We start from the raw sequence: 22,163 nt of genomic DNA, 5'->3' as shown, positions 1-22,163 counted from the left end.
CGAGTTCCATCTCATCAGGCATCACCAAGCAGCAACACCACTGGCAATCCGTGCTTCTTTGGGCACTGCACCTCCTGTCTCCACCTCCAGGGGCACACTGCACTCAGCCACAAGGGAAACCCTCTCTTTACTACAGCCTCCGGTCAGGTACGTGACGGGCCTTCTATCATTGGGTCACTTGACAGAAAGTGTCTATGGAGGGTACTTCTATAGTTGGGTTGCTTAATAGACAGGTCTATGGAGGAGCCTTCTATCGTTGGGTCACTTGACAGAAAGCATCTATGGAGGAGCCTTCTATAGGTGGATCACTTGACAGAAAGCGTCAATGGAGGGACCTTCTATAGTTGGGTCGCTCGATAGACAGGTCAATGGAGGAGCCTTCTATCGCTGGGTCACTTGACAGAAAGCGTCTATGGAGGGGCCTTCTATAGTTGGATCGCTTAATAGACAAGTCTATGGACGAGCCTTATAACGTTGGATCACTTGACAGAAAGCGTCTATGAAGGGGCCTTCTATAGTTGGGTCGCTCGATAGACTGGTCAATGGAGGAGCCTTCTATCGATGGGTCACTTGACAGAAAGCGTCTATGGAGGGTACTTCTATAGTTGGGTTGCTTAATAGACAGGTCTATGGAGGAGCCTTCTATCGTTGGGTCACTTGACAGAAAGCATCTATGCAGGAGCCTTCTATAGGTGGATCACTCGATAGACAGGTCAATGGAGGAGCCTTCTATCGTTGGATCACTTGACAGAAAGCGTCAATGGAGGGACCTTCTATAGTTGGGTCGCTCGATAGACAGGTCAATGGAGGAGCCTTCTATCGCTGGGTCACTTGACAGAAAGCGTCTATGGAGGGGCCTTCTATAGTTGGATCGCTTAATAGACAAGTCTATGGACGAGCCTTATAACGTTGGATCACTTGACAGAAAGCGTCTATGGAGGGGCCTTCTATAGTTGGGTCGCTCGATAGACTGGTCAATGGAGGAGCCTTCTATCGATGGGTCACTTGACAGAAAGCGTCTATGGAGGGGCCTTCTATAGTTGGGTCGCTGGATAGACAGGTCAATGGAGGAGCCTTCTATTGTTGGGTCACTTGACAGAAAGGGGTTTATTTACTAAAGCTGGAGAGTCCAAAATCAGACTCCCTTCTGCATAGAAACCAATCAGCTTCCAGGTTTCATTGCCAAAGCTTCATTGAACAAGCTGAGGTTAGAAGCTGATTGGTTTCTATGCAGAAGGGAGTCTGATTTTGGACTCTCCAGCTTTAGTAAATAAACCCCAAAGCGTCTATGGAGGGACCTTGCATTGCTGTTTTTGGCTGCAAGGAACCTGTTTTGCTGGCTTTGTTATTGTTTTCATTACCAGTTCCATACAAATTCCTTAGAACCACAAAAAGATACTTGGTTACGTATTCTGTAACAGGGGTGGTACTGGGAGGTGGGTAGGGAGATGGAGACATGGGACGGTGCTCAGAGATTGGTAGGGGGTGGAGAAAATGGGCTACTTGTGGGAGTAGCCCATTGTCTCCACCCCTCTAAACCTATTTTCTAAAAAGAAAAAAAAAACCCTGCTAATGAGACATTTTAACCAAGTAAAAAAATGTTATCTTGTTTAATTTGTGGCTAATAAAGTCCCTGTAGACCACTGTAGACCACTGTATGAATGTACATGAGGATCTGCCACATTTTTTGGGAAGGCTGCGACATTACCTGAACATTCGGTTGGCTGAAGAACCCCTGTAGGCTATATTATTGAAAAAAACTTCCAGCTCCTGATCGTTATCGAAGTCAGCCGCGATTACCGTGCGGACCGGCGAGGGCATGGAGAACTTCTGAGAAGCAATATCCTGTTGGAAGATAGAAGAGATACAACAGCTGAAAATCACACGCTATTAAAAGGGAACTCTATCACCTAATAAGTCGCCGGCTATTGTTCGAGACCACAAAGTAATCAAGGGAATCTTCCAATTAAAATGGGAGCAAAATCATTTCTATCTTCATTGAGAATCCGCCACAATCTGGTGACACAGAACCGAGAGAGCAAGAACAATATATTCCCCGTAACATCTAATTATTGTTTATGGGGGCTGATAAATTGTTCTTTCATTTCCGGTGACAATCAACTTTGAAATTCAAATTCCTTTCCGTTTGATTTGTGTTCCTGCATACATAAAAACACAATGGAGGTTTTTATTCTCCTCACTTTGGTCTTACTGTGCTTGCCTGAAGATATTATTTCCTTTGTGCCGGTTACCTATTTCACCATCTGTCATGGTTGCAGTGCAAGGACAATAAATAAAATATATGCCCCAAAAGTCTGGATTTCACTGTCTATGTACATCGAGCTATAAAAACCTGCGCTAGAAATCTAATAGAAAAACTGATCTCACAGATGACAGGAGGACCAGGGTCGGGGCGAGGGGTGGAAAAGAGGGGCAGCTGCCCAGGGTGCAGGGGTGGGGGAGGGCACCCTCTCACCACAAGCAAGCTCCAGATCATTTGATAGCAAGCGGGGACTGCAGTTTTCCATCTGCTCTGACAGCTACTGGTCTACATACCTGCTCTCCACCACATCCACCTACAGCTGACACTGCCCTTGAGCCACAAGAAAGCAAGCAATTGGCCAAGCAGAGGTAGTGCACTCTCCATGCCAACCATGGACAGTTGGGCAAAGAATGGGCACAAGGTGGTAACCTATTCTATGGCATGCATTAGGTAGAGGGTGCAGGTCTGCATCCTTGCTCTGGGCACTGGACGAACCTGTCCCGGTACTGAGGAGGACCTAATAATGGAAATATCTTTGTTGGGTTTCTGGAATACTGGAGAAAAGGCCAACATGTGATGATGAGATGATTCCTCCAACACGAGATGATTCCTCCAACACGAGATGATTCCTCCAACATGAGATCATTCCTCCAACACGAGATGATTCCTCCAACACGAGATGATTCCTCCAACACGAGATGATTCCTCCAACACGAGATGATTCCTCCAACACGAGATGATTCCTCCAACACGAGATGATTCCTCCAACACGAGATGATTCCTCCAACACGAGATGATTCCTCCAACACGAGATGATTCCTCCAACATGAGATGATTCCTCCAACACGAGATGATTCCTCCAACACAAGATGATTCCTCCAACACAAGATGATTCCTCCAACACAAGATGATTCCTCCAACACGGTTTGCTTCGAACGACTTTAACAAAAACATCGGGACCTTGAAGGTCTTTTTGGGACCTTCCAATTTGCTTCTACAACAAGTCGGTTCTACCAATAAAGGTTGGTATAAGCAACCTGAGATCATTCTAGAAAAGTAGCTACACAAAAGTCTAGGCACTGGAAGCAAATTCGACCCGACATTGCCACCGCACCAATGTGCAGGAACACACTCGCCACCATTGCATGGAAAGGCATGACCTCACTCAAACACACATGCGCTAACAACCACTACTGCACAATACTCTATTGCCACTGCACTCACACGCACTGCTCCGATGGCTGCCACTGTACCCACGTTCAGTGCTGCACTCGCCACTGCATCCACGCACACTACCCTGCTTGCTGTTACTGCACTCATGACAACTGCTTCATTTGCAGCCAATGCATCCACACACAGTACTCCACTCACCGCCACCGCACCCCTCTACACTACTCTACTCACTGCCACCGCACCCCTCTACACTACTCCACTCACTGCCACCGCACCCCCCTACACTACTCTACTCACTGCCACCGCACCCCTCTACACTACTCCACTCACTGCCACCGCACCCCTCTACACTATTCCACTCACTGCCACCGCACCCCTCTACACTACTCCACTCACTGCCACCGCACCCCTCTACACTACTCCACTCACTGCCACCGCACCCCTCTACACTACTCCACTCACTGCCACCACACCCCTCTACACTACTCCACTCACTGCCACCGCACCCCCGTACACTACTCCACTCACTGCCACCGCACCCCCGTACACTACTCCACTCACTGCCACCGCACCCCTCTACACTACTCTACTCACTGCCACCGCACCCCTCTACACTACTCCACTCACTGCCACCGCACCCCTCTACACTACTCCACTCACCGCCACCGCACCCCTCTACACTACTCCACTCACTGCCACCGCACCCCTCTACACTATTCCACTCACTGCCACCGCACCCCTCTACACTACTCCACTCACTGCCACCGCACCCCTCTACACTACTCCACTCACTGCCACCGCACCCCTCTACACTACTCCACTCACTGCCACCGCACCCCCGTACACTACTCTACTCACTGCCACCGCACCCCTCTACACTATTCCACTCACTGCCACCGCACCCCTCTACACTACTCCACTCACTGCCACCGCACCCCCGTACACTACTCCACTCACTGCCACCGCACCCCTCTACACTACTCCACTCACTGCCACCGCACCCCTCTACACTACTCCACTCACTGCCACCGCACCCCTCTACACTACTCCACTCACTGCCACCGCACCCCTCTACACTACTCATCTCACTGCCACCGCATCCCCGTACACTACTCCACTCACTGCCACCACACCCCTGCTACACTACTCTACTCACTGCCACCGCACCCCACTACACTACTCCACTCACTGCCACTGCACCCCACTACACTACTCTACTCACTGCCACTGCACCCCACTACACTACTCTACTCACTGCCACTGCACCCCACTACACTACTCCACTCACTGCCACCGCACCCCTCTACACTACTCCACTCACTGCCACCGCACCCCCGTACACTACTCCACTCACTGCCACTGCACCCCTGTACACTACTCCACTCATCACTGCACCTCTCTACACTACTCTACCCGTCACTGCATCCCTGTACACTACTCTACTCGTCACTGCATCCCTGTACACTACTCTACTCGTCACTGCATCCCTGTACACTACTCTACTCGTCGCTGCACCCCTGTACACTACTCTACTCATCACTGCACCCCTGTACACTACTCTACTCATCACTGCACCTCTCTACACTACTCTACTCCCCAGTGCACCCCTGTACACGTACTCTACTCCCCAGTGCATCCCTGTACACTACTCTACTCCCCAGTGTACCCCTGTACACTACTCTACTCCCCAGTGCACCCCTGTACACTACTCTACTCCCCAGTGCACCCCTGTACACTATTCTACTCCCCAGTGCACCCCTGTACACTACTCTACTCCCCAGTGCACCCCTGTACACTACTCTACTCCCCAGTGCACCCCTGTACACTACTCTACTCCCCAGTGCACCCCTGTACACTACTCTACTCCCCAGTGCACCCCTGTACACTACTCTACTCCCCAGTGCACCTCTCTACACTACTCTACTCTCCGCCATTGCATCCACACACACTACTCCGCTTGCTGCTACTGCATCCATGTGCACTACTCCATTTGTTAGCAATGCACCACAACCCCACTGTACAAATGCGCGCTTCCTCTCCACCACTGTGAATCATCCCACTCGCTTCCATTACTTTCATCCCATTTAATAAATGGATGCACACTGGCCACCAATGACCCAACAAACACAACCCCACTCACCGACAAGAACTTCTTTGCTCTAAGCAGCCGCACCAATGTGCACTCCTTCACTCTTTGTCATCGCATCGCCACTCACTTCTGCCCTCACCGCCACTTCATGGACGTGGAATTCCACGAGCAGCTCAATCAACGAACAGGCACATTCCTCTAACATTATAGTAAATCATATTACATCGCGTTCACTAGGTGTTGGTTCTGAACGTCAGCTCTAAACTGCCCGAGAATTAAGTTTAACCCTTTTGCTGCCGGAGCTGTTTTTTTGCACTTTGGGCCTGAAGATGACCTAATACCCCCCAAATGTTATACGTATATCTTCTGAGAGCAGACATGAGCATAAAATAGTAGTAGTTCCAATTGTTAGGTCTCATGATAGGTCTCATAATATTAGTGCGACAGTTTATGAAACATCAAGTTTCAGTTAAAAAAAATACACTAAAGTTAATTTTGGGGCATTCCAGTGTGACAGGCAATCTACATGATGTATTGTACCTGTGCATGGAAGCCCAATCAACATTGCAGGCTGCTGGAGTGGGAGGTATGGTGGACACACAGGTTAAAGACACGAGTACCGCAGGGGTTGAACCTTAGTTGGGACTTTGATTTATACCTTAAGTAACTTGTGTGTTGCAACCTGTGACAGGAGTCACTTTGGTTGGGGGGCCCATGGAACACAGCTCACTTTGGAGAGGTGGGGAGACCCCTTTCTCAGCTCCCCATATCCCTCTTATGTGTAAGTCACCCTGTGCCTGTCAGGTTGATCCGTCCTAATATTGGGGTGGGGGAATTGTTAAGTGTTTAATGCCATGTGGTTGTATCCCATTCTTCTATTGTGTGTCTTGCTTGGGAGCAAACTATTATGGGATGTATGTGTTTGTATGTATTGGCTTGGTGGGGGTGTCTCCAGCAGCCCTCCCTCCTGATGGGACTGTCTGTTGGTGTGTCCCTTGTTACTAAATGTAGATTGCCCCGCCCCGTGTCAATATGCAGGGAGGGGGGATTGTCCCCTTGAGTGTATATATCTTGGATCTGTGTTCAAATAAACTAGTCTACTTCCTGGTTTACTTTAAGACTGGTGTTCTCTAGTCTTGTATGGTCAGCTGTGGTGTCAGTGGTCGGTGTTCGGACGGTAAAGCAGGAGTCTAGTGAAACTACCCAAGCTCAGTCTGGGGTCGGTCCTGTTACACAACCTCTGTTGGCTGGACGTCTCGCTCAGATCATTAGGGACTAAATTCTTTGGTTTCAAATAGTTTACTATGGCTTTTTTTGGCAGAGTGTGATATACAGTCAGGTCCATAAATATTGGGACATGGACACAATTCTAACATTTTTGGCTCTATACACCACCACAATGGATTTGAAATGAAACGAACAAGATGTGCTTTAACTGCAGACTGTCAGCTTTAATTTGAGGGTATTTACATCCAAATCAGGTGAACGGTGTAGGAATGACAACAGTTTACATATGTGGCTCTCACTTGTTAAGTGACCAAAAGTAATGGGACAATTGGCTTCTCAGCTGTTCCATGGTCAGGTGTGTGTTATTCCCTCATTATCCCAATTACAATGAGCAGATAAAAGGTCCAGAGTTAATTTCAAGTGTGCTACTTGCATTTGGAATCTGTTGCTGTCAACTCTCAAGATGAGATCCAAAGAGCTGTCACTATCAGTGAAGCAAGCCATCATTAGGCTGAAAAAACAAAACAAACCCATCAGAGAGATAGCAAAAACATTAGGCGTGGCCAAAACAACTGTTTGGAACATTCTTAAAAAGAAGGAACGCACCGGTGAGCTCAGCAACACCAAAAGACCCGGAAGACCACGGAAAACAGCTGTGGTGGATGACCGAAGAATTCTTTCCCTGGTGAAGAAAACACCCTTCACAACAGTTGGCCAGATCAAGAACACTCTCCAGGAGGTAGGTGTATGTGTGTCAAAGTCACCAATCAAGAGAAGACTTCACCAGAGTGAATACAGAGGGTTCACCACAAGATGGAAACCATTGGTGAGCCTCAAAAACAGGAAGGCCAGATTAGAGTTTGCCAAACGACATGTAAAAAAGCCTTCACAGTTCTGGAACAACATCCTATGGAGAGATGAGACCGACATCAACTTGTACCAGAGTGATGGGAAGAGAAGAGTATGGAGAAGGAACTGCTCATGGTCCTCAGCATACCACCTCATCGGTGATCATGGTGGTGGTAGTGTCATGGCGTGGGCATGTATGGCTGCCAATGGAACTGCTTCTCTTGTATTTATTGATGATGTGACTGCTGACAGAAGCAGCCGGATGAATTGTGAAGTGTTTCGGGAATATTATCGGCTCATATTCAGCCAAATGCTTCACAACTCATTGGACGCTTCACAGTGCAGATGGACAATGACCCAAAGCAGACTGCAAAAGCAACCAAAGAAGTGGAATGTTCTGCAATGGCCAATCACCTGACCTGAATCCGATTGAGCATTTCACTTGCTGAAGACAAAACTGAAGGGAAAATGCCCCAAGAACAAGCAGGAACTGAAGACAGTTGCAGTAGAGGCCTGGCAGAGCATCACCAGGGATGACACCCAGCGTCTGCTGATGTCTATGCGTTCCACACTTCAGGCTGTCATTGACTGCAAAGGATTTGCAACCAAGTATTAAAAAGTGAAAGTTTGATTTATGATTATTATTCTGTCCCATTACTTTTGGTCCCTTAACAAGTGGGAGGCACATATGCAAACTGTTGTAATTCCTACACCGTTCACCTGATTTGGATGTAAATACCCTCAAATTAAAGCTGACAGTCTGCAGTTAAAGCGCATCTTGTTCATTTCATTTCAAATCCATTGTGGTGTATAGAGCCAAAAATGTTAGAACTGTGTTGATGTCCCAATATTTATGGACCTGACTATATATATATATATATATATATATATATATACACACAGGTGTACCTCGGTTTATGAACACCTCGTAACATAGTTTACGAATGAAAATCCATTGAAAATAAAGCCTCAGTTTACAAATTTTTTTCGCAATATCAACGGATTAATTGGTTTTCGATGCATTTACTAATTTTTTTTAAATCATGTTCCTGTACAGTATTTATGCCTTTAAAGTGAACAGATAAAATACTTTTTTTTTACTTTTTTCTGACCTCCGGAACAGATTAATTGGTTATCATTGCATACCTAAGGGAAACCGCGTTTCGGTTTATGAATTTTGTGCAATACGAAAAGACCCGCAGAACTAATTAAATTTGTAAACCACAGTACGCCTGTATATATATATATATATATATATATATATATACACACACACAGGGCTGTGGATAAGGGGGTACCACCAGTCCTCCTGTATTGGGCCCAGCCCAGCAGGGGAGCCGAGGAATCTGGTTGAATCAGATACGGGCAGAGAGGGCGGCTTCTTCTCCTCTCCCTCCCACTGGCTTTCAGATGCAGCAGAGAGAGCCATACAGCGGGTCAGTTCCAGTAATTGCCCCCCCCCCACCACACCCATTACCCTCCCTGTGCACCATACGTTTCCCCCTGCTGCCCAGGCCCCCCTATGTGCCCCCAACCCCGCAGTGCTTCCAGCTCCCCTCCTCTCCTTTTCCACCGGCACCTGAAAGCACACAATAGGATCCTTCAGGATGGAGAGTGGTCTGCTAATTATGTCATATTTACCAGCCCTTTCCTTTCCTGAATGAACACAATGAGTGATCAGTAACAATTACTTACTGTATTAATTCATAACTGAAGCTTTTTTTTGTTTTTGCTGGAGGGGCCCTGCCAGGTTTTCTGTATGGGGCCCCATGGTCTCTAACAGTAGCCCTGTATACACAGTCACTCACTTTCTTCTTTTTTAGGGGCAATTTTAGCCCAATTCTATTTAAAAGAAAGTTCCATAAATTTCTCCCACAGGGGTTTTCAGCATTTCACTCTTAAAAAAAATTGGGCACCTGAATCACATGATTGGAGGGGATTGGAACACCTGAATCACATGATTGGGAGGGGATTGGAACACCTGAATCACATGATTGGGAGGGGATTGGAACACCTGAATCACATGATATGGAGGGGATTGGAACACCTGAATCACATGATATGGAGGGGATTGGAACACCTGAATCACATGATATGGAGGGGATTGGAACACCTGAATCACATGATTGGGAGGGGATTGGAACACCTGAATCACATGATTGGGAGGGGATTGGAACACCTGAATCACATGATATGGAGGGGATTGGAACACCTGAATCACATGATTGGGAGGGGATTGGAACACCTGAATCACATGATATGGAGGGGATTGGAACCCCTGAATCACATGATTGGGAGGGGATTGGAACACCTGAATCACATGATTGGGAGGGGATTGGAACACCTGAATCACATGATTGGGAGGGGATTGGAACACCTGAATCACATGATTGGGAGGGGATTGGAACACCTGAAACATGATATGGAGGGCTTTAGAACACCTGAATCACATGATATGGAGGGGATTGGAACACCTGAATGACATGATTGGGAGGGGATTGGAACACCTGAATCACATGATTGGGAAGGGATTGGAACACCTGAAGCAAATGATTGGGAGGGGATTGGAATACCTGAATCACATGATATGGAGGGGATTGGAATACCTGAATCACATGATATGGAGGGGATTGGGACATCTGAATCACATGATATGGAGGGGATTGGAACACCTGAATGACATGATTGGGAGGGGATTGGAACACCAGAATCACATGATTGGGAAGGGATTGGAACACCTGAAGCAAATGGTTGGGAGGGGATTGGAATACCTGAATCACATGATATGGAAGGGATTGGGACACCTGAATCACATGATATGGAGGGGATTGGGACACCTGAATCACATGATTGGGAAGGGATTGGAATACCTGAAGCAAATTATTGGGAGGGGATTGGAATACCTGAATCACATGATATGGAAGGGATTGGGACACCTGAATCACATGATATGGAAGGGATTGGGACACCTGAATCACATGATTGGGAGTGCAGGGCCAATATAGTGCATAATAGAATAGCGGGGTCCTGTACTCAGACATGTGTTGTAAGCAGACGTTTGGGACTCACCGGGGGGGATAATTTGTTTTTTTTCCAAGAAAACTCATCCAGAATAAAACAAACAATTAAACATGAATTCCCGATACACGTATCACTGGACTCGCACGTTTTGTCTGACGTTCTTATCACAGTACGAAGTTCGAGGGAAGTGACGCGGAACCCTTGTGGCCTTCGGTGCTCAGTAACCTCCATTAATCCCAATCTCTTCTCCAGAGCTGTAGCCTTGGCTGCCATCCGTAGATTAGGATGAAGATAAGGACCATAACAGCATTATGGATCCAGATGTTCTGGCCGGTTCCCATCAGCGCATTGTCTTACCATAATCCCCTCGGATTTTACACCCGCGCCTTCCCAGCCTCCAGAAATAATGATACCATTTGCAATGCAATTTAAAAAAGAGCAGATTCAAGCCGTCGGAAAGGAGATTTTTCTTTTTTGTTGTGTTGGTTTGTGATTATATTCTAAGGAAAGTTGTATTAGATGCTGCCGTTCTTCTCACCTAAAGAGCTGCAGCACCGGAGGGACACAATCATACATTTTGATGACATTCAGCTGGCTGGAGATTGCAGAGGTCTGGGCTGAATTGTATTATGATTTCAATTATTTTTAGCGTGGATGTTGGATCCGGAAAATGACAGAAGCATCTGCTGAGTGACAATGATCAGTGAGGAATATACATTGAATTGCCTGAATGGCGTTGGGTTCCAGGATGCATCATTAGGTGCAGCACAGTCTCTATGTTGTGTAGCACCCTCCTAAGATACAGTCGTGGCCACAAATCTTCTGTATTTCTGTCCGATAATCCACCACTTCACCCTGAAAATTGTTGCAATTACAAATCTTTTGGCATTCTCGTGTTTATTTCTTTTGCTTGTATCGGTGACACAAAAAAGTGAAGAAACAAAAAGCCAAATCTGACCCATTCCACGCAAAACCCCAAAAATGGACTGGACAAAATTATTGGCACCCTCCATGTAATATTTGGTAGCGCACCCCTTGGAAAAAATCACTGGAATCAATGGCTTCCTGTAACCATCAATGGGTTTCTTCCACCTCTCTCCTGGAATTTTGGATCGCTCTTCTTCCTCCGACTGCTCCAGGTCTCTCAGATTGGAAGGGTTCCTTTTCTCTCTCCACAGGAGCTCCATGGGATGGAGATCTGGACTCATTGCTGGCCAGTTCAGTCCTCTCCAGCGCTTTGTCTGAAACCATTTCTGGAGGCTTTGTGACGTGTGCTTTGGGTCATTGTCCTGCTGGAAGACCCCTGACCTCGGATGGAGACCCAACTTTCTGACACCGGGCCATGGCACGCCAGAATGCTTTGGTGGTCTTCAGATTTCATAATGCCATGTACAAGGCCAAGACCTCCAGTGCCTGAAGCAACAAAGCAACCCCAAAACATCAGTGACCCCCCACCACCATGTTTGACTGTATTCTTTTTTTTAAAGGTCTCATTGTTTTTCTGAAATCAGTAGAATGATGGGCTTTACCAAAAAGCTGCCATTGTATTCCGTCTGTCCACAGCACATTCTCCCAGAAGGATTTTGGCTTCCTTGGGTAAATTTCTGTAAACTCTTATCTGGCTTTTTTATGTTTCTGTGTCAGCAGTGGGGTCCTCCTGGGTCTCCTCCCATATTTCTGTGTCAGCGGTGGGGTCCTCCTGGGTCTCCTCCCATATTTCTGTGTCAGCAGTGGGGTCCTCCTGGGTCTCCTCCCATATTTCTGTGTCAGCGGTGGGGTCCTCCTGGGTCTCCTCCCATATTTCTGTGTCAGCAGTGGAGTCCTCCTGGGTCTCCTACCATATTTCTGTGTCAGCAGTGGAGTCCTCCTGGGTCTCCTACCATATTTCTGTGTCAGCAGTGGGGTCCTCCTGGGTCTCCTACATATTTCTGTGTCAGCAGTGGGGTCCTCCTGGGTCTCCTCCCATATTTCTGTGTCAGCAGTGGGGTCCTCCTGGGTCTCCTACCATATTTCTGTGTCAGCGGTGGGGTCCTCCTGGGTCTCCTACCATATTTCTGTGCCAGCAGCGGGGTCCTCCTGGGTCTCCTATCATATTTCTGTGTCAGCAGTGGGGTCCTCCTGGGTCTCCTACATATTTCTGTGTGAGCAGTGGGGTCCTCCTGGGTCTCCTCCCATATTTCTGTGTGCGCAGTGGGGTCCTCCTGGGTCTCCTCCCATATTTCTGTGTCAGCAGTGGGGTTCTTCTGGGTCTCCTCCCATATTTCTGTGTCAGCGGTGGGGTCCTCCTGGGTCTCCTACCATATTTCTGTGTCGGCAGTGAGGTCCTCCTGGGTCTCCTCCCATATTTCTGTGTCAGCAGTGGGGTCCTCCTGGGTCTCCCACCATATTTTTGTGTCGGCAGTGAGGTCCTCCTGGGTCTCCCACCATATTTTTGTGTCGGCAGTGGGGTCCTCCTGGGTCTCCTCCCATATTTCTGTGTCGGCAGTGAGGTCCTCCTGGGTCTCCTCCCATATTTCTGTGTCAGCAGTGGGGTCCTCCTGGGTCTCCCACCATATTTTTGTGTCGGCAGTGGGGTCCTCCTGGGTCTCCCACCATATTTTTGTGTCGGCAGTGGGGTCCTCCTGGGTCTCCTCCCATATTTCTGTGTCAGCAGTGGGGTCCTCCTGGGTCTCCTCCCATATATCTGTGTCAGCAGTGGGGTTCTTCTGGGTCTCCCACCATATTTCTGTGTCAGCAGTGGGGTTCTTCTGGGTCTCCTCCCATATTTCTGTGTCAGCAGTGGGGTCCTCCTGGGTCTCCTACCATATTTCTGTGTCGGCAGTGGGGTCCTCCTGGGTCTCCTCCCATATTTCTGTGTCGGCAGTGAGGTCCTCCTGGGTCTCCTACCATATTTCTGTGTCGGCAGTGAGGTCCTCCTGGGTCTCCTCCCATATTTCTGTGTCGGCAGTGGGGTCCTCCTGGGTCTCCCACCATATTTTTGTGTCGGCAGTGAGGTCCTCCTGGGTCTCCTCCCATATTTCTGTGTCAGCAGTGGGGTCCTCCTGGGTCTCCTCCCATATATCTGTGTCAGCAGTGGGGTCCTCCTGGGTCTCCTACCATATTTCTGTGTCAGCAGTGGGGTCCTCCTGGGTCTCCTACCATATTTCTGTGTCGGCAGTGGGGTCCTCCTGGGTCTCCCACCATATTTCTGTGTCGGCAGTGGGATCCTCCTGGGTCTCCCACCATATTTCTGTGTCGGCAGTGGGATCCTCCTGGGTCTCCTCCCATATTTCTGTGTCGGCAGTGGGGTCCTCCTGGGTCTCCTCCCATATTTCTGCGTCGGCAGTGGGATCCTCCTGGGTCTCCTCCCATATTTCTGTGTCGGCAGTGGGGTCCTCCTGGGTCTCCTCCCATAATTCTGTGTCAGCAGTGGGGTCCTCCTGGGTCTCCTCCCATATTTCTGTGTCAGCAGTGGGGTCCTCCTGGGTCTCCTCCCATATTTCTGTGTCAGCAGTGGGGTCCTCCTGGGTCTCCCACCATATTTATGTGTCAGCAGTGGTGTCCTCCTGGGTCTCCTCCCATATTTCTGTGTCAGCAGTGGGGTCCTCCTGGGTCTCCCACCATATTTATGTGTCAGCAGTGGTGTCCTCCTGGGTCTCCTCCCATATTTCTGTGTCAGCAGTGGGGTCCTCCTGGGTCTCCTCCCATATTTCTGTGTCAGCAGTGGGATCCTCCTGGGTCTCCTCCCATATTTCTGTGTCAGCAGTGGGGTCCTCCTGGGTCTCCCACCGTATTTCTGTGTCAGCAGCGGGGTCCTCCTGGGTCTCCCACCATATTTCTGTGTCAGCAGTGGGGTCTTCATGGGTCTCCTACCATATTTCTGTGTCAGCAGTGGGGTCCTCCTGGGTCTCCCACCATATTTATGTGTCAGCAGTGGTGTCCTCCTGGACCTCCTACCATATTTCTGTGTCAGCAGTGGGGTCCTCCTGGGTCTCCTCCCATATTTCTGTGTCAGCAGTGGGGTCCTCCTGGGTCTCCTACCATATTTCTGTGTCAGCAGTGGGGTCCGCCTGGGTCTCCCACCATATTTCTGTGTCAGCAGTGGGGTCCTCCTGGGTCTCCTCCCATATTTCTGTGTCGGCAGTGGGGTCCTCCTGGGTCTCCTCCCATATTTCTGTGTCAGCAGTGGGGTCCTCCTGGGTCTCCCACCATATTTATGTGTCGGCAGTGGGGTCCTCCTGGGCCTCCTACCATATTTCTGTGTCAGCAGTGGGATCCTCCTGGGTCTCCTCCCATATTTCTGTGTCAGCAGTAGGGTCCTCGTGAGTCTCCTCCCATATTTCTGTGTCGGCGGTGGGGTCCTCCTGGGTCTCCTCCCATATTTCTGTGTCAGCAGTGGGATCCTCCTGGGTCTCCTCCCATATTTCTGTGTCAGCAGTGGGGTCCTCCTGGGTCTCCCACCGTATTTCTGTGTCAGCAGCGGGGTCCTCCTGGGTCTCCCACCATATTTCTGTGTCAGCAGTGGGGTCCTCCTGGGTCTCCCACCATATTTCTGTGTCAGCAGTGGGGTCTTCATGGGTCTCCTACCATATTTCTGTGTCAGCAGTGGGGTCCTCCTGGGTCTCCTACCATATTTCTATTTCACCATTCCAACAATCTTTCGTTGCAATCTTTCATCAGAGATTAGCTACAGTGCCATGAGCTGGAAACTTCCTGACAATGTTGCGCACAGTGGACACAGGAACGTTAGGATCTCTGGAGATGGACTTGTAACCTTGAGATTGTCCATCATTTCCACCATTTTTGTTCTCCAATCCCCAGACAATTCTTTGCTGCTCTTCCTCTCCTCCATGCTCCATGTGGCACACAGAGACACACAACAGAAAGGTGGAGTCCATCTTTCACCATTGTACCTGGTTGTCGGTGTGATTTCTATGTTGTCAGCTCCTGGTCATGGTTACAGGTGACATAATATAGAATAAAAAAGGGGCGAGACTGTAAAACATACAATGACACCAGATGGGGGAAATAGTCAGAACAGAAGTTATTTCATTCACTAACTCAGGTGCGGGTCACAGTACCCAAAATTGTGCACTAGAAAACATGTTCATGGGGGAACAATCACTTTAACGATTAGGGAAACCCGGGTTGGATGTAAAAAGTACACAATGTCCCCAACATGGTATATCACTAGACTCTACGCCACCACGGCCAGGAATATAGACCCATTAATTACCATCATCAAAGTATGCATGGAGGCAGAGTCAAGATGTAATGTGGGGGACAAATCCTTGTTAATGCAAAGCTGAGATTAAAAATCAAATACATGTAGCCATCTAAAGTAGGGCATTGAAGATGTAAAAATCTTCCTCAATCAGTTATGCAAGTGAAGGATAAAGAAGGATCAAAAACATCACAAAATCCAGCCTCCCTCATACATGTGGTGTGGAGATGACACCTGGATCATTGGAATACAGACGTAGCTAGGCATCAATGAAAGCCATGATGGCGCACGGGTGTCAAACTGGCGGCCCTCCAGCTGTTGCCAAACTACAAGTCCCATGAGGCATTGCAAGATTGACAGTTACAAGCATGACTCCCAAAGGCAGAGGCATGATGGGACTTGTAGTTTCGCAACAGCTGGAGGGCCGCCAGTTTGACACCCCTGGGCTAGTAGATAGAGCACCATGTGGTGAACAAGAACATGATCACCATGAATTATGCAGGCGGAAATCTCATAGGAGAACATGGTTAGGCTCGGGCCAAGTTAACAGTATTGGCATTAATACTGCATGCAGGGCTGTGGATAAGGGGGTACCACCATCCCTCCTGTATTGGGCCCAGCCCAGAAGGGAGACCCAGGCAGCTGGTTGAATCAGATGTGGGCAGAGAGGGCGGCTTCTTCTCCTCTTCCTCCCACTGGCTTTAAGCTGCAGCAGAGAGAGCCATACAGCGAGTCGGTTCCAGTAATTGCCCCCCCCCACTGCACCCATCAACCTCCCTGTGCACCATACGTTTCCCCCTGCTACCCAGGCCCCCCTGTGTGCCCCCACCCCATAGTGCTTCCGGCTCCCCTCCTCTCCTTTCCACCGCCAGCTGCAACTCACAATAGGATCCTTCAGGATGGAGAGTGGGGAAAGGTCTGCTAATTAGGCCTTTCCTGAATGAACACAATGAGTGATCAGTAACAATTACTCACTGTTCATTCATAACTGAAGCATTTTTTTTTTGCGGAGGGGCCCTGACAGGTATTCTGTATGGGGCCCCGTGGTTTCTAACAGCAGCTCTGGCTGTATGCGCAGGAAAAATGCCTCAGATAGTGACCATTGGGCCACAGTGATAGCAGATGGAGTAGCTAAAATATTGAGACTAAGATCCAGTCCAAGTAACAAAGTTCAGTGGGGACCCACGGTGGAGTAAATGGAGGATAAAATTGGATAGTGTTCCCACTCACATTCCAGATGACACCGGGGTCCGAGCATGCTCAACGCATGATGTCCGCATGCCAAAAGGCATTAGAATTGACATTGTCTCGTTTTCTGATGGCTATCACCGTCTCGAGGCAAAGGGCAACCACATGGACAGTCCATCGTCCAAGCTCCACGTTAACCCCTCATCACTCCCTCCGGGTTGAAGACAGATCCACACTTCAGTATAGTGGGGCTAGTCAATGTTCCACAGCAGTCAGCCGGACAGATGGGTTATGCATAGCTGGACATTGAGACCAGGTCCCGGGACATCCAATAAAGGAGCTTACTGTCTGTCCGGCTGACTGGTGCTGTAACGGACCACCTGACAGCACCTCTATCAGTCCCCCGGTAGAGCCTCCCCAGAGTGTGGAGTCTAAGCACCGGAGCACTTGTTCACCAGGGCCCCTGATGGTCGGGATGGACTTGGAGCGCTCCGGTACCAGGTCGCAACTACCAGGTATCTTCAACAGGGGTAGAGGAGTCTGACGGGCTCCAGAGAGCTAGTAGTCTGATGTAAGGGAGCCTAGTGATCCCTGCGGGGTGGGTGGATGGATGAGCTAAATCAGAGTCATGCAGGCCGGGTCGGTAACTAGCGGATCGGTAAGGTACAAAACGGTAGGCAAAGGATAGTCGGGTCACACGCAGGGTCAATACCAGGAGGTCAGATGTAAACGGGAACATCCAGGAGCAGAGTCAGGCAAGCCAAGGGGTCAGGACGGGAGAAGGCAACAAGGTCAAAACAATCCAGATCAGAAGTACTCACACACAGGTAACAGGATACAAAGACCATTTGGCAACAAGTGTCTGTGCAGGGCTAGCTCAAATAGCCCGCCCTGCACCTGACAGGCTACGCCTGGGTCCCAGTGCCTGCCTAGTACTGTCCAGACGACGGGTGCGCCTGGGTCCTAGTGCCCTGCCACCTATACGTCTCGGCAGACACCTACGCATGTGTAGACCCACACGCGATGGTTCCTGACGGGTGCATGTGGATGAAGACTTCTGTTATGGGATCCTGCAGAACATCTGAGATCTTCCAAGTAATCCCATCAACAGTGACTCTGATCTTCACTCGGTTACAAACCATAAAATGTGAAGAATCTTTGGCAACATCTATGTGTTGGATGGCTCCACCCTATACTATGCACTGTGGTTCCACTCACCCAGGGTCGGTGCTACCAGTAGGCAAACTAGGCAGCCGCCTAAGGTGCCAATGCTGCCTAGGGCGCAGCCACAGCCAGTTGTTGCTGGGTCTAAACCCCCTCCAGAGTGTCCTGCCCAAAAACCCAGCCATTGTACCTGGTACCACAGCCACGCCACTCAGCAACAGTGCAGGCTGTTCAGCAATTAGAGCTGTCCTGGAATGTATGGTGACCGACAGCGTCCACCGCCGCCTGCTGTTCTCAGCGCCAGGGTTTGGTTGCTAGGGCCACCTATGTTCTAACAGCCAATCATGAACTTGCCCCTCCCCCAGGCCCCAGCATTCAGATGAGGAGGAGGACGTTCCTCTTCCAAACCTATCCGGTCCCAGTGTCCAGCCTTCCACCTGTCCTGTAGCCAAATGCTGCAATGAGAAGGAATGAATTCTGTAAGCTGGGGTCTTCACAGTACTCCCTCCTCCCCTTCCATGACCCCAACTATTCTCTAAATCCTCTCCACTCTTTACCCAACTCTGCTCTTCCCTTCTAACTCTGGGGACCCTATTGAAAGGGAATGGGCTCTAGGGACTATGATGTAAGGGGGTTTTGGTGACTCCGATAGAAGGCTGCTTTAGGGATCCTGATGTAAGGGGGCTTTTTAGGGACCCTGATGTAAGGTCACTTTAGGGACCCTGATATAAGGGGGCTTTGGGGACCCTCATGTAAGGGGGGTGACTTTGGGGATCCTAATGAAAGGGGGACTCTGATGTAAGGGGGGACTCTGGGGACCCTGATTTAAGGAGGGGGGCACTGGGGATCCTGATGTAGGGGGGGACTCTGGGGACCCTGATGTAAGGAGGGGGACTCTGGGGACCCTGATTTAAGGAGGGGGGTTCTAGGGGACCCTGATTTAAGGAAGGGGGTTCTAGGGAACCTTAATGTAAGGGTGGGCTATGTGGACCCTGGTGTAATGGGGGGGACTTTGGGATTCTAATGTAAGGGGAGACTTTAGGGACCCTAATGAAAGTGGGTTCTCTGATGCAAGGGCAAACTCTGATGTAAGGGGGGGGGGACGGACTCTGGGGACCTTGATTTAAGGAGAGAGGACTCTTGAGACCTTGATGTAAGGGGGGGATGACTCTGGGGACACTGATGAAAGGAGGGGGACTCTAGAGACCCTGATGTAAGGGGGGGTGGAACTTTGGGGACCATAATGAAAGGGGTAAACTCTGATGTAAGGGACTCAGGCCCGGGGGATCCAGGCCTAAAGCTTTGTAAAGGGCCCCAAAATGTGTGATGACTGCCCTTTTCTCCACACACTGACCCTTCCCATACCGCTGTAGGATTGGATGATGTTCGGTGGAGACAAAGTCATCTCCTGCAAACTTCAGAGAATCCATGAAGAAGAGGTATCCAGTCAATGAGGTGTCCTGCAAGCCGCGCACAACGTCACCCCCTCCCAGCTGCCCAATCAGTATCCACACAGAGATAACATTGACAAAGAGGACAGAGAGCATCCCTGCACAGGCTTTATTTTTTCAGGGGGGCGGGGGGGGGGGCTTGTAGTTGGACTTGTCTAAGGTGCAAAATAGACTCGGATCGGCCCTGCACCCACCATCAGCTATGTATTTACTATGTCCCACCATAAAATCTGTGATCACACCAGTGACTTAGCGGCCATTGGATGGAAGCCCAGTACACAGCAGGGGGGGGGGGGCATCAAACACACTGGGAATTGTCGGATGCTGAAGATTCTTCTGATTAACAAGGACAGGAAGATTGGAGTCACCAGCAGTGGGACTTGTAAGCATTATTACTCTTTTTTTGCAGACTGCCTTTTAGTTTTTGAAACCACCAATCAGAGGTTTCCCTTCCATTTCTTTGCTATCAATTTAGAAATTAGAATCTGAACAGTTTCTGTAGGCCAATAGTGGTCATCCATCAGGCTGTGGCCTCCGTCCTTCTGAACCTCAATCCAGCTGCAGATCACCCAACCTGCCAGAGGGGCTACCAAACTCCCATAGTGCCACCCAGCCTCCCATAGTGTGCCAGAGTGCCCTTCAACCTCCAACAGCTCCCTCAGGCCCCCTGAGACCCCTTAGCCCCCACAGTGCTGCCCAACCTCCCAGAGTGCCCCCCCCCCCCACCCTGCAGTGCCCCCTAGCTTGCTGCAGAGCTTCCAGCCCCTCGTAGTGCCACCAACCTCCAAAAGCACCGCATAGTGCACGCCAGTCCCCACAGTGCCCTCCAGTCCCCCATATTGCCTCTGCAAAGTCCTCAGTCTCATAGTGAGACACCCAGCCCCCTCCATAGACTAAGTCCCCCCCAGTTGCCCCCAGTCCCCTGTTGGGATATGGAAGGATTTAGAAGAATTTACCAGACCTTGGTCTCAACAAGGTTGACAACGACTGCCATAGGCAACAGCTCAACCAGGCCCCGAGTCCCCACAGTGCTGCCAAACCTCCCACAGTGCCCCCCGCACCCTGCAGTACCCCCTTGCTTGCTGAAGAGCCTCCAGCGCTTCGTAGTGCCACCAACCTCCAAAAGTGCCCTATAGTGCAGTTCAGCCCCCACAGTGCCCTCCAGTCCCTCACATTGCCCCTGTGAAAGTCCTCAGTATCCTAGAGAGACCCCCAGCCCCCTCCAGAGACAAAGTCCCCCACAGTTGCCCCCAGTCTCCTGTTGAGATATGGAAGGTTTTAGAAGAATTTACCAGACCTTGGTCTCAACAAGGATGAAACCAACTGCCGTAGGCAACAGCTCCCCCAGGCCCCCTGAGGCGCCTGAGACCCCACAGTGCTGCCAAACCTCCCACAGTGCCCCCCCACCCTAAAGTGCCCCCTTGCTTGCTGCAGAGCCTCCAGACCCTCGTAGTGCCACCAACCTCCAAAAGTGCCCTATAGTGCACTCCAGCCCCCACAGTGCCCTCCAGTCCCCACATTGCCTCTGCAAAGTCCTCAGTCTCATAGGGAGACCCCCAGCCCCCTCCATAGACAAAGTCCCCCACGGTTGCTACCAGTCCCCTGTTGGGATATGGAAGGTTTTAGAAGAATTTACCAGATCTTGGTCTCAACAAGGTTGACAAGGACTGCCGTAGGCAACAGCTTTCCCAGGCCCCCTGAGACCCCTTAGCCCCCACAGTGCTGCCAAACCTCCCCATCCACCCTGCAGTGCCCCCTTTAGAAGAACTTACCAGACCTCGGTCTCCAGCGCCATAGGCAACGGCGCCTTTTTATATCTCTCCTAAGGCGAAAATGAAGGGAGCGCCAATTACTTGTTAATGAGATAATTTATGACACTGTACTCGGTCTAATGAGGAACATGTGCCAGTTATATATTAATGACATCAGGGATTCCTTCATTCTGCTGTTTTCCAGAATTCTCCATCAGGCAGAAGCTAAAAGCTTTTTCCTGTTTCTTGGCGTTCCCCTAACGTGTCATGTGATGAGAGGTTCCGTAATGAATGGCGGTGTCTGTGGACTGATCTGTTTCAGGAAACAATATGATATATGATTGGCGTGATGCCACGCGTGCAAAGAGATCGATCAAATGTTTTTATGGGCGCTTTATGCACACGACATCTGGGACTGGTGAGATATCCTGGGACTGGGAATGGGAATGGTGAGATATCCTGGGACTGGGAATGGTGAGATATCCTGGGAATGGTGAGATATCCTGGGACTGGGAATGGTGAGATATCCTGGGACTGGTGAGATATCCTGGGACTGGTGAGATATCCTGGGACTGTGAATGGCGAGATATCCTGGGAATGGTGAGATATCCTGGGAATGGTGAGATATCCTGGGACTGGGAATCCTTGGGAGAGGGCGGGGTGGCAGTATGTTATAGGTAAGGGGTCACCAATGAGGGGGTTCACTTTCACTGACATGACCAGCAGCTGGGGGGGGGGGGGCTGGGCTTACCTTACACTGCCATGATCACCAATGAGGAGGGAA

General features: G+C 49.8%; 1 protein-coding gene across 1 annotated transcript in view; it reads right to left on the bottom strand.

Annotated features, from left to right (window-relative positions):
* Positions 1 to 22,163, bottom strand: part of CRTAC1 (cartilage acidic protein 1) — a 604,943-nt gene that overhangs the window by 152,304 nt on the left and 430,476 nt on the right. The window contains exon 9 of the mRNA XM_089662389.1: positions 1,709 to 1,845. Within this exon, the coding sequence (XP_089518515.1) occupies positions 1,709 to 1,845 (137 nt within the window). The remainder of the gene's footprint in view (positions 1 to 1,708; positions 1,846 to 22,163) is intronic.

This window comes from Staurois parvus, unplaced genomic scaffold, assembly GCF_062004578.1.
Source record: "Staurois parvus isolate SC_StPar_1 unplaced genomic scaffold, SC_StPar_1.0 ptg001463l, whole genome shotgun sequence".
In the NCBI taxonomy this organism is placed as follows: domain Eukaryota; kingdom Metazoa; phylum Chordata; class Amphibia; order Anura; family Ranidae; genus Staurois; species Staurois parvus.
Note: the sequence above shows the minus strand (reverse complement) of the source record. Positions and strands in the feature narration are given on the sequence as shown.